The 13,622-nt window shown below is 32.4% G+C and overlaps 1 protein-coding gene across 1 annotated transcript; it reads right to left on the reverse strand.

The window, feature by feature from the left end:
* Positions 1-224: 224 nt before the first annotated feature.
* LOC111920655 (wall-associated receptor kinase-like 14) lies at positions 225-12,274 on the reverse strand. Its single transcript, XM_023916225.3, has 3 exons — positions 11,381-12,274; positions 1,676-1,753; positions 225-1,592 (listed from the first exon to the last, which is right to left on the reverse strand). The coding sequence occupies exons 1-3, from the start codon at positions 12,114-12,116 to the stop codon at positions 343-345; spliced, it is 2,064 nt and encodes a 687-aa protein (XP_023771993.1). The 5' UTR covers positions 12,117-12,274; the 3' UTR covers positions 225-342.
* Between the last annotated feature and the right edge of the window lie 1,348 nt (positions 12,275-13,622).

Raw genomic sequence — 13,622 nt, forward strand, 5'->3', positions numbered from 1 at the left:
ATGACTAAAAAAAGACATGTCACTTCCAACCTTAAGCCAAATAAAAAAAAAATTAGGTATCGATTAGACCAATTTCAAAAACATTGTATGGCTACAATGTCATTTTCCATCTATAATAAAGTATTTTGTATGTGTTATATAAAATCCCTTTTATATAACCGGACATATACAATATTTTGAATCCGTTTTAGTTTAACACAGTTTGTACTTTTAGCAACATAAAGTACAAAATTTAAACTTATCTTTAAGTTCAAAAATTTACAATTTCAAGTCACAAAACATTTCAACTGTACATTCATACCTTAAACAATGCACATGTTGACCAGAAGCATGACTACCGTTTTACATCCTTGAACTTAAACCAAGTAAACCATTAGATGAAGGTGAGCTCGACCCACTTAGCCATTGATCCTCCGCAGAATTTTGTGAACAACTTTTAGCATTTGTCAAATCCATGCTATCAAGCAAACCTTTCTTATCAGATTCAATATTCTTCACCTCCATATTCATCTCCTTCTCATCGACAATAGATACTGATGAAGGATTTGATCCCTCCCTTGATACTACAACATTCTCTTCTTTCGGTGGCCTAATTTTCTCCAACTCAGCCGCCACCTCAGTCATTGAAGGTCTCATCTCACTATGAAATGCAAGACACCGAAATGCCACCTCAGCAACCTTATGAATTGATGAACACGTCCACGTATCTTTGTTATGGTCAAGAGAAGGATCGATTATCTCATCAAGACAACCTTTTTTTATCCGATCAATAGCTAGTGACGCCAGATTGACCTCATTATGTCTTCTTGAAAAATCCAACGCTTTAAAAGCTGTTATAATCTCAATCAACACAACCCCAAAGCTATAAACATCACTTTTATCAGATAAATGGAAGTTCTGGTGATATTCAGGGTCCAAGTATCCAGGTGTTCCTTGTGGAGCCGTTGAAATATGTGATGATTCCACTATTCCTAATCTAGAAAGACCAAAATCCGCTACTTTTGTCTTGAAACTGTAATCTAGTAATATGTTGCTAGACTTTACATCTCTATGATATATCGGTGGATTGATTACCGAGTGCAGATATGCAATCGCTTGAGCTGTTTCTGTTACGATTGTAAGGCGAACAACCCATGGAAGCCCATTACCTCGCTCTTTCTGTAAGTGTTGTGATAGAGTTCCATTTGGCATGAACTCGTAAACAAGTATCTGTTCATCTTTGTCAATGGAACAACCTAACAACCGAACAAGATTTGGGTGGCTTACGGATGACAAAAGTTTGATCTCGTTCATGACTTGATCGATGTTGTCGCAGTCAGATCGGTGTTTAATCCGTTTTATTGCTACCCATTCTCCATTGTTGAGTTTGCCGGAGTATACAGTGCCATAAGCTCCGGTTCCTAGTCGTTGTTTATCTGAGAAGTTGTTTGTGGCCTTTTCGATCTCTTTGTAAGTGTAAATGGGAATGGTGATGCCTTTAGCTTCATAAAACTGTCTGTTTATTCTACTTCGGGATCTTGAAATTGTGCGCCGGCGAATAAAGCAAATAATTAATCCGATGCATATAATCAATGAAGCTCCCACAAGAGCAGCTGGGAAAATAATAATTGAAATTAATTGGGTAAATTTTAAATGATAATAAATTTAGAAATACAAGAAACAGAAAGTTAAATACCTCCAACAAGAACACCAACTCTACCTGTCCCTCCACAGTTACCCGCGAAATATTTCGAAGGGTTGCAATGAGAAGTGTCTGTTAAAATGAATTATAAATTATTAGATATTATTCAAATTAGAGTAAATTACACGAATAGTCCCTATGGTTTAGGGTAATTTGCACGTTTGGTCCTTAACTTATTTTTTAACTCGGAATGTCCCTACAGTTTGTTTTTGTTACACGTTTGGTCCCTGTCTTACCTAAAAAGACTATTTTCCCATTGATTTTTTAATTTATTTAAATAAACACACCCCGAACTCCATTCCCCTCACTTTACCTTACCTATCCCACCATTTTTCCTTATTTAAATAATAGTCTTTTTAGGTAAGATAGGGACCAAACGTGTAACGAAAACAAATAGTAGGGACCAAACGCGTAACAAAAACAAATAGTAGGAACTTTCCGAGTTAAAAAAATTAGTTAGAGACCAAACGCGTAAATTACCCCAAATCATAGGGATTCATGTAATTTACTCTTTAAATTAATAATCACATGATTAGCCTACAAATTTAAGTTTATATGTTATGACCCTAATCGACTCGATTTCTAGTATTCTTCGAATCAATCCCCATTATATGATTATAGCAAGGGTCGATCGCAGCAAGTTATACCCTTAGAAACAATTATTGTATGGATGTGAACATTTGGTGTTTGATGAACAATTAGTAATTTCCTTGACTATCATGAAGTGAGACGTGGCAAAATTAGTTTGTAGCTAAATATTGTAGCTTTAATTTGTGCAGATTTGGCAAACTATTCGGAAACTTTTCAAATTATAAAATTACATAGAAATTAAAGTTAAAAAATTTGAAAACTAAAAACCCTCAGAAGCTAATGTGTTTGGCATCGATTTCGAAAAGCTAAAAACCCTTAAAAGCTAATGCGTTTGGCATCAAGTTTTTTAAAGCTTTTAAGAGGTTTAAATTTTTAAGCAAAAACTTGAATTAAAATTAAAAAAAAAAAAAAGTTATGTTCAATATTATGACCCTATGACTTTTATTTTAAAAAATAATATCTAAAGTTAAAAACTATTTTACTTTTTGAAGCTTTTAACATTTATATCTTTTAAGTTTTTATATAACTTTTCATTTTTAAAAGTTTTCAGCTAGTTTATCAATCACGTCTATACAAACAAAAACTACAACTACAAACTACTAGCTACAAGTTTTAAGCTTTCAACTTTCAACATCTTGCTACCAACTAATTTTTCAGAACATACCATCAATAACTTTTGTATTATAAGAATTTTTTTATAAAAGTAGGTACCATGAACGAAACTTTTACTTTAGTTTGATTTTTAAAAAAAAAAAAAAAACTAAAAGCTCTCGTAAATTTGTTGTCAAACACATCCTTTGGTTATAAGGCATGTGTGTCTTTCACCATTTCAACCTTTCACGCCACAATACTTCCCTCGTCAACTTTTATAAAAAAAATCAGCTAAATATTCACATTTCAACCATTCACTAAATTTTACTAATTTTAGTAAAAATAATATTTACTACGTATTATTTTTTAATATTTAAACTAAAATTACAAATAAATATAAATCTAATATTAATAATACTAAATTTTTTTCATTAAACTAAACATATAAAGATTATATGAAAATATTTAAAGTTACATAAACTAAATTAAAAATTACATCCCACTTTGAATAAAAGATATGTGAAAGTATATATATATATATATATATATATATATATATATATATATATATATATATATATATATATATATATATATATATATATATATATATATATAGATATATATATATATGCTAAAAGTAAAAACAAGCATCTAAATATAAGTGTAATTAGCGTATCCAAAATACTTATAAACAAGAATAATCAGAAGGTTTCCTAAAGCACACCTCTTAAGGAGTTCTTAAGTCAATTACAATTGATGGATATCTATTCACCACATAGCAATCGATATAGACTGCTTACGTCCAAAACTGCTTCGATAAATAGGCAAGTAATCACATGCACTAAGCACACTACATCAATGTTTAGTTCATTCGTTCTGCCAATTCGTTTTGATCTGGTATATGTCGTACAATGTTATGCCTCACTATACCTTTAATTTTGCAGAAGTTGTCAAACAAAGTATTGTAGAACTCCTACCTATTATACGTTTTAAGTATTTTTACTAGTTTTCTTGTCTATTTTTTCAACCATCGTTTTCTACTACTTGAAATTTTCACACTTCATCTTTTTTCTTCAGAAAATACACCCAGGCCTTAATTAAGAAGTCATCATTGAAAATTAAAAAGTATTGATAAACACCTTTGGATTTCACAATAAGTGGACCTCATAAATCTTAGTGAACATACTCAAGGATCTCATTGCTTGTGTGCTGACCAATATTGAACTTCACTTTATGTTGCTTCCCTTTGATGCAAGGTTTATAGAGTCTAAATTTTCTAGTAACCCTACTACCGAATAACCCTTGTTTACTTAAAATTAGCATGCCCTTATCACTCATATGCCCAAATTTTCGATGACATAACATTTGTCTTATCATTTGGTTTCTCCAATGATTGAAATACAACCATTATTCCTCTAACTGTTTTGCTTCTAAGAAATAAATTTCATGTTGTAGCTTTCCTTTCATATCCATACAAGCACCTTTAGAGGCCTTAACCCAAACTACTTCAACAGAAAACGTCAGCTCATTCTTAGCTAAAGTGCCAAGAGAACAGGTTCTTTCGAATATCTGAAACATACAACTAATCTAGATTTTTAACCATATAATTATGTGTCTTGAATCAGTACTCTCTTGAATCAAAACAACAATGTTATTATTACTTGATTCACCCTAACAATTACCATTCTTTAGATTTGGGAAATCTCTTCTGAAGTACCCTTTCTCTTTAGATTTATAACATTTAACCTTCATGGAACCCTTAGATTTTTAATAAGACTTTCCCTTGTTATCTTCACCTCTCTTAGTTGTTCTTCCTTTGTCTGAGAATAAACCGAAACAAGAAATATCTTCACCCACATCAACCTTTCATTTTATTTCTTTAGACAACAATGAATCTTTTAGATCATTCACACTAACCTTTATCCTACAATACAACATGGTATCAACAAAAAGTCTCATAAGAGTTCAGTTGTGAAAATAAGGTTATAAGAGCTTGATCTTCATCTTCAATCGTCATATCAACTATTTATAAATCAAGGATGCTAGGATTGAAGTTATTCAGATGATTTATCACTTGGGTTTTTTCAGTCATCTTAAGAATGTGTAGACATTGCTTTTGATATAGGCGATTCGTGAGGTTATTTTTCTAATACTTTTCATAGAGTTTCTCATAAATCCCAGAGGCGGGCGTTTGATCTACAACTTATGGCAGTACTTCATCAACCAAGTTCAACAAAATAGCGTGATGTGCTTTTGTAATAATGTTCACCTTTACCGTGTCAGTCATGTCTTCTGGTATTTTTGATTCTCCTTCCAATGCAGTCACAGACCCATGTTGAACCATAAGAAACCTCATCTTCACCTTCCACAAATTGAAATCATCCGAACTATTAAACTTCCCCAAATAGAACTTATGAGATGCATCTTCTATCAACACAACAAATAACAACTCTAATGTTATAGAATAAACAAGAAAGCACACAATACACACACAAAGACACAATATTTATGGTCCTTTGGTTAATATGACCTACATCCACATGGTATGAGGGAGTTTTCTTATTCACAAGCTTTCAAACAGAGTAACAAGTATAATTTCAAGCTTCAAGATAATCAAAATACTTATCTAGCAGCCCCTATTTATAGACCAGAAACAAAACATAAATTCCTAATGAGCCACCCCCATTAATTCATAGGTCCAATTGGATGTCAATTGGATGTCAAGTAATCATAGGATGTCATGCAAGTGATTTTATAATATTTGACTTCGGAGAGCACATTCTCACTAAAGGCACCTTTGCTTGCTAAGGGCACACAACATGCCCATAAGGGGTACATCATGCCCATAAGGGGCACATCATATTTCAAGAGGGAACATCTAGCTCCAAGATAGGGCATCTTCTAGTAACGGGGCACATCCTAATAAAGGATGGTGTACCTTGATAAAGGGCAATGCATCTTCATGAGGTTGGGACACATCCTGATGACTAATTCTTGATGCCTAGAGCGCAACTTGATGCCTCGAAGTGCTCCATCATAATACTTCCTCAAAATGATCCACCACAATGCTCCATCAAAATTATCCATCAGAATGCTCTATCTTAATGTTGTATCAAATGCTAAATGCTCAAGTCATATTTGACTAATTGGTCACACACTTTAGAACTAGATAGCTATATTTAAGTTAGCAAATCTTTCATGAAAGGTGTTTAGTCTTAAAGGAGGCGTCGACCACCAAATAAAGAGGGACCCAACTCATGGCTATGTTGGAGTTAATACATGCTCTCTCCCTTCCTTTGAACCTAATAACCTCTTGGAAATTAATGAATCAAGTCACTTTTGTAATTTTTGCAGTGACATTTTTATCGACTTCTATACCTTGGATATTGGCGGTGACCCTACTAAATGGAACATTTCGGGCCCATTAAAGTTAATATACTAGGACAACTTACATTATAGATTCTTTTACCTTTTAAGGTCAACTAGGATGCGAGGATTCTTGAAATTGATTCTATTTATGTCATGTTTTCAAAAGTAGTATAGAGACCACGGATAATACTATGGTGGGGTGTGAAGTTATGGTTATTTATAGTGTTGGATTAGTATTTGGCGTAATGTTCAAGTCCTCTCTTTTGTGATTGCTACCGTTTGGGTTTGTTGGGTGGATGAACTAAGGTTTTGTTATTTAATTCAAAAGTAAAGATTTCCACATGATTATCCTCATTATGATTTTGACCTTCGGTATTTTTGCAAATCGCAACACTAGTTTTCAACGCTAAAAAACCAAGAAATGAATATTAGTAGGCATTAAAATGAGAAGATGGATTTGGTTGGTCGTATTAAAAATCCAAATAAACTTTTTGCTTATTTTTAATTTTCTAGAACTTTTATTGTTTGAATAAAAATCGGTCCTAGTTACTTAGAGCAACTCTAACCTTAACATTATAATCTACACTATTTTTATGTAAATTTTACACCAAAACTTTTTTCAACACCAACCAACACTAACATTTTACATTTAAAACATATTTTAATATTATTATCACTTTATCACTGTACACAACCACTACGGTGCAATGAAGCATGACTATATTTGACAATATTGGGGCTCTATCCCACAATAATAGTGGTCCGTTGGAGTCGCCCTTACGCCTTTCATATCCCGTAAAGTTAAAAATATACTTCACTCATTTCTCCTTATTTTCCAACATTATTTTTGATCCCACCAAATTACTTTATTTACCCTCCAAAATAATTCATTTACCCCTCCTAAGTTATACAAGATTCCATAGGCCAAAAAATTACTCCATTATTTTATTTGAACCGCTAACAATTATTGTTAACCATTTTTTATATAATTTTTACAACAATTCAAAAAATTATAAATTTATAACAATTATAAAAATAATAAATTTTATAGATTTTTTTGAAATTGTAAATTTTATGATATTTTCTATAAGTAAATGATTAAAACTTGATTTTTATAAAAAAAAATGGTTAAAAACTTTAAATATTTAAGAAAGGATGTTAAATTAAAATTCAACGATAAAAAGGTGTGAAATGAAAATTTTGAAAAATAATGACTTGAAGTATAAGTAGTAGTTAGTGGGTAAGTGAAGTGGACCCCATCAAAAATTAGTGTTCTAAAAAAGTTAGCCTAGGTTGATTGAATGATTAACATTTCCTTCTACCTTTTTGTATTATCTTTGGATGACAAAACCAGGTAAATATGAAATCGTTGGTTTTTATATTGTTTGAAATTTAATCCTACTACACAATATACAATATGATTAAATTATTATTTATTAATCACTAAAATAATAATAACACATTATATTTTTCCTGTATTTTATCCCAATTTCAACACAAAGGTAAATGAAACAAATGCCTGAATCTATCCAAATATATATAAGACAAAAATGCACAAATGGTCCTTGTGGTATGTCGAAAATTGATACTTTGGTCCAAAAAAGTTTGGACTAGCACCAGAGGTCCAAAGTTTTCATTTTATTGCAAGTTTGGTCCACTTTACTCTAAACTTTTTTATAATGACGATTTTACCCTTGTTTTTTGTTTTTTAATATTTTTTATTTATTTAAATACTTTTATCATTAAAAGAAAAATAAAAAAGAAAATACTTCTTTTCTCTCTCTCTCTCTCTCTCACACACACACACACACACTGGAAACCACCAGTGCCACCGACGGAAATCGTTGCTATCATCGGAAATCGCCGCCATCGCTTGATATTCAGAACGCCACGACCACCAAGGTCTGGAAAACGCATTTAGAGAGGCGGTCATCTTCCTCAATAAACCCTAGATCACCGCCCCTATCTTCCTTAGCAAACCATTCTTCGGAGTATAGGCGATCTTCACCATCTTCACGTCACCTTTTCATGAGAGTTCCTTAGCAATCTGTCAGTGAGTTCTGAAACCATTTACAGTGGCGAAGATGGCTTCCAGATCTGTAAGTCGACATAAAGATTTCTGCTCCTCTCTAGATCTACCTCCTCTTGCCATGGAAGTTTTCGATTTGAAGAAATTGCCCCTGGTGACGAACATGTTTGAGCCCTTGAATGGCAACAATAGATGGTCCACGCCCTTGATTTTTCGGAAAAAATAGCCGGTCTGAGCCCTTTCGTCGGAGGTGATGGTTCATAGCAGACAATGGTGCCATTTCGGTGTAGATCTGAAGCATTCTGGCGACGCTGTAACTTGAGGGTCGTAGATATGTGTAGGGTTTTCACGAAGAAGGTTAGAGAGATAGATCTGGCTAGGGTTTTCACTAAGCTAGACGGCGGCGAAACCCTAATCTAGTCGGAAAAGAAGGAGGACGGTAGCGGTGGGGAACTGGAGCCCTAGAGGTGTTAGTTGTTGTTGGTACAAAGAACAAGGACGACGATGTAACCCCGATCTGTTTCTTTGTGGCTGAAGAGATGGCCGGCGGAGTTTCCGGCGAGAATGACATGGTGGTCGGTCGTGTTCTCCGACGAGAATGGTAGGTGGCAGTGGGTGTCATCAGCTAGTAATGGTGGTGGTGGTGTTTTCTCTATGTTAACTAAAATCAGGTAAAATAGGTGAGAGAGAGAGAGAGAGAGAGAGAGAGAGAGAGAGAGAGAGAAATAGGTGTAGTGGTGGCTGAAGAGAGGGAGAGAGAAAAGAAGTATTTTCTTTTTTATTTTTCTTTTAATGATAAAAGTATTTAAATAAATAAAAAAAATTAAAAAAGCAAAAAAAAAACAAGGGTAAAATCGTCATTTTAAAAAAGTTTAGAGTAAAGTGGACCAAGCTTGCAATAAAATGAAAACTTTGGACCTCTGGTGCTAGTCCAAACTTTTTTGGACAAAAGTAGCAATTTTCAACATACCACAGGGACCATTTGTGCAGTTTTGTCTATATATAACGTATAATTGATGTAGGGTTGTAGCCTGATGATTTTCTCCTTCTAGCCAAGCAAGCACTTAAAGGCATGTGCCGTTGGTTGATCCCTCAATTAAGATAAGTCGTTGTCAAGAAAATATACACAATAAATACTAAAGTAAATAACACATATTTGTCACATATCCTAAAAAAAAAATAGAAGCCATGTTGCATTTGTTAAATAGAGGTGTCGCATGGGATTAGGTAAAAATCGCGTCTTCTAGTATATAAAACATGTTGATACGTATTATTTTATTGACTTTTTAGTACCCAATAGACATTGTAATATCTTCTTCGAGAATTTATATGCTGAATTAAAAATAAAATACTTTGAATCATGATTAATCATCAATTTGACCTGAATTACCGAAATGATCGAGACTTGGGGTCTAGTCATGGATGATGCCCCATTATTTCTTATTTTATTTTAATAAACAATAATTTTGAGACGGCGTTGAATAGAGATATTATAAAATAACAAAAAATCAAACATGTCAAACTCAGTTGAAACATATTTATTTATATAGCAATCGTATATCATGCATATTTGTAGAATCAAGGGAATTATGTTTAGTTTTACATGACAATTCTAGATTGGGATAAAGTGATATGTATATAATAGTTTTTCTTCGTATGCGAACTATAATTAAAATACAATATTTTAAATTATAAATTGTTGTTTATGAAAAAAATATGTATGAAAAAAAAAGTTTTTGGTAATCTTTATTTTATAATAGCTTCTTATTTTGATTAAAGTCAGAAATTATTAATAACTATTTTATAACTGTAATGAAAGGGAGAAAAGGCTAATACATGAATAAGCAATTACAAATCTTACATAGTATTAAATTTGGGTCTTAAAAAACATAAACATTTGCTAGTACTTTATAAACATATAAAAACCTAACGAATATGAGAAGGCCTACTTTTAACGTAATCTGTTATAGTTTTTTAGTTTATTGAAATATATATATATATATATATATATATATATATATATATATATATATATATATATATATATATATATATATATATATATATATATATATATATATATATATATATAACTTTATGGCTTAAAAGGGTTGATAACTTGTTTATATATTGGAATCAAACGTTATTATATGTATAAAAAACATTAAGAAGTAAATTGTAACATTTTAATTTATTACAAGAAGTTATATAAGAAAAAATGATAATTTATTAACTAATTAAACTAATAGTCATAATCATTATCTAACCAACTTGATCATGTTTCAACAACAAATGTTCAATAGTAAGAATCAACTTCGCATTTGTTTAAAGAAGCATGCATCTTTTGACTTTGATACAGCCCTAAAGATGCTCTTGCCTTTTTGTCAAAAGATTATTTTTAAACACACCATGCTAGATATAATTATTATTAATTGTTTTTAAACTTGGTAGATAACTTATTTCACGTTAAAGGTACACAATAATACAATATTTGCTTGTTCATAAAGAGTCTCCGATACGACAACTATTATAATTATTCCTGACCAAATACTTATATTTCTCTTTTACATATGAAATATTAATTATAAAGTAGATATTGTGATCATCATTTTAATATAATTAGAGTATTAAAGACCTTATATCTAAAATCCCAAACGGTTACAAGATAGAAGATGTTGTAGACAAGCATTTAATATTCCAGAAAATATGTTGTTGGTATTAAAGACCAAATTAATTGATCTGAATCGAAGTTAAAACGAAGGGATATAATTTTTCATTGAATAAGGTATCACATGAACAATAATTTTGCTATACTTAATTTATACCACAGGGTTTCTAAATTCTAACCTGTAGTGTTGTCTTTCAAGTTATATGTGAAATTATAAGTATTTAAGAGTAAATTATATTTGGCGTCCTAAAAAAAATTTAATACATATTTACATGAGTGTGAGTTGGTGAGACTCATATATACCGTTTGATGCCGAAATTTTAAAAAATATAATTTTGTCGTAACAAACCAAAACCAAATGCATGGTAAATGATAGTATATGCATATATCTAATAATAATAATAATAATAATAATAATAATAATAATAATAATAATAATTTGACATACCTTTCAGTTTCCGGCAACCGGAGCTGGCTTTAAACCCATCACCATCGAACCCAGCCCTACAAGCACACCGATGCCCATCGCTTCCATCAATCGGAGACACTACTTCCGTACAATCCGCATCACTAGAACAGTCGCATGTCCCCTTAACCCACCACCCTAAATTTACCACTTGCATGTTCAACGACAGAACCGCCGTGCTAGCCCCAATCATCTCCGTTGCAACGGCAGAAAACAGATACCGGCAACCCATTCCAGTCATGTTTTCATAATCAAGAAACATCTTAGAAACATCACCGGAGTAACAACTGATGTTACCATAACCTCCAACACCACCGCTGCAGTTGACAGTTTCGAGGTGGGTTTGTAAGGTTGTCATTGGAATCATGCAGTTTTTCATCTGCTGCGTGCAGTTTTCCATGAGGATGGCGTTGGCTGATGTCGGAGCGTAGTGTTCACCGTAGAGGTGGCTGAGGGAGTTGAAGGTGCGGCCGCAGATGGCGGGAAGGCTGACGAGTATACCATCGGGGTTGATTTGTTGGACAGGGAATTCGCCGATAAAGACGCTCCCGGAGGTGCAGTTGAGTTGGATATGGCAGCCGGAGGAGAAGCCGAATGGGTAGGGGAGGAGATTGAGGTCACTGTTGGGGCATGAGCGATCACAGTTAGTGGGATTCTGTGATTTAATGGAGGGTAGAATAGTGATTAGAAGTATGAAGAAATTGTGTAACTTGATCATTGTTTAGCTGAGCATGTGAAATCAAAGGGAATATGAAGGAGTTAATTTTTTCAGGGAAGATGAAATATTAGGGGATTAAAGTGGGAGACGTGAACAAAGAGGAAATGTTCTTCTAAACTTTTTGTAGTTATTCTCTTTGTATTTTAAATTATTTAAAGTTGTTGGAGACCAGGAGAGTCTTTTTTTTATATGATAGGAAGGGATTTTCAACATTCAATAAGGATAACTCCTAGATACAGGCAAAAGGATGAAACCATGCGAGTAAAATACTCCAATGATTTAGATTAACCATTCAACAAATGCATCTTAAATGGGTGTACGTATAACAAAAGTTATTTGAAATAAAGGGCTACATTTTAAAATTAGACTAATCAAATTAACATTTAGAGTGTTTCAAGTAATTGGGATCACTACTACAAAAATTAGAAATAAAATACGCTTAAAATAGATAATAGATTACAACATTTTCTATTTAACGAACTAAACTGAGTACCGTTGCTTATAAGTAAGATAGAGTAGCTTTCTTATAAGCAACAATATTCTATAACATCAAAAATGATAATAAAAAATGTAGGGTTATGAGTCGTTAAACACAAATGCGCAAAAACTGCGGTCTACGAAAGCATATAAATCAAAACATAACTAATAACTCAATAGATGGATATAAATTCAAACCAATCAAGGCAACTAAAAACAACAAGAAACAAACGGGAAAAATACTTCTTTTTCATAGCCTTTGATTTCTTCTACCTCTTGGATGTATAAGAACCCAACCTAGGATTCAGTTGGGTTTTATTTAAAACTTAGTTTCAAAAACTATAAATAATGACAAACAGAAGACTTGAGCTTTATAAAATAACATAAACATTTTGTCACCCATCAAGTATAATCTTGCAAGTATAAGAAGGATTTAAAACACAACCATAGAAGGAAGAAGTGGTAACAACCTTTGAAGCACTTTGAGTCCTATAGGGGAGGCTTGAAAGTTGATTGTAACACCCCGTTTATTATATATATATATATATATATATATATATATATATATATATATATATATATATATATATATATATATATATATATATATATATACTAGCCCTAAAATCAATAATTATATAGTAAGGTGTTGGTCTCGAGGAGCTAATTTTCATAATTTTAGAGATTGGGGGTCAAAAGTGTAAGTTTCAAATTGGTTTCGTAAATAATTATGAAGGCAGGGACTACATGGTAAATTATTGGGACTTAATTTGAAGAGATTTTGGAGGCTTAGGGACTGAATGTAACATAAGGACTTCAACTGAAAACAATTTGTTGAATGAGGGGCTGTTGGGCGGACTTAATTTGAAGGGATTTTAGATGGATGGGGTTAAAAGGGTAAATTATGTATTTGTTATGAAAGAAAAGGGAGACGAAGGGACTATTCTTCACATTATGACATTAAGTTTCGTAGGTCGCGGGTATATAACTCATACAAACCCTAACCCTAAATGGAGGAACAACCGTCAC

This window comes from Lactuca sativa, chromosome 4, assembly GCF_002870075.4.
Source record: "Lactuca sativa cultivar Salinas chromosome 4, Lsat_Salinas_v11, whole genome shotgun sequence".
Taxonomy (NCBI): domain Eukaryota; kingdom Viridiplantae; phylum Streptophyta; class Magnoliopsida; order Asterales; family Asteraceae; genus Lactuca; species Lactuca sativa.

What these genes read in the sequence shown, in the direction of transcription:
- LOC111920655 (XM_023916225.3), bottom strand. Translation starts at nt 12,116, where the DNA reads ATGATCAAGTTACACAATTTCTTCATACTTCTAATCACTATTCTACCC. An exon ending in CGGTTGCCGGAAACTGAAAG is followed by an intron (nt 1,754 to 11,380) that starts GTATGTCAAATT and finishes TCATTTTAACAG; the next exon opens with ACACTTCTCATTGCAACCCT. An exon ending in AGTTGGTGTTCTTGTTGGAG is followed by an intron (nt 1,593 to 1,675) that starts GTATTTAACTTT and finishes TTATTTTCCCAG; the next exon opens with CTGCTCTTGTGGGAGCTTCA.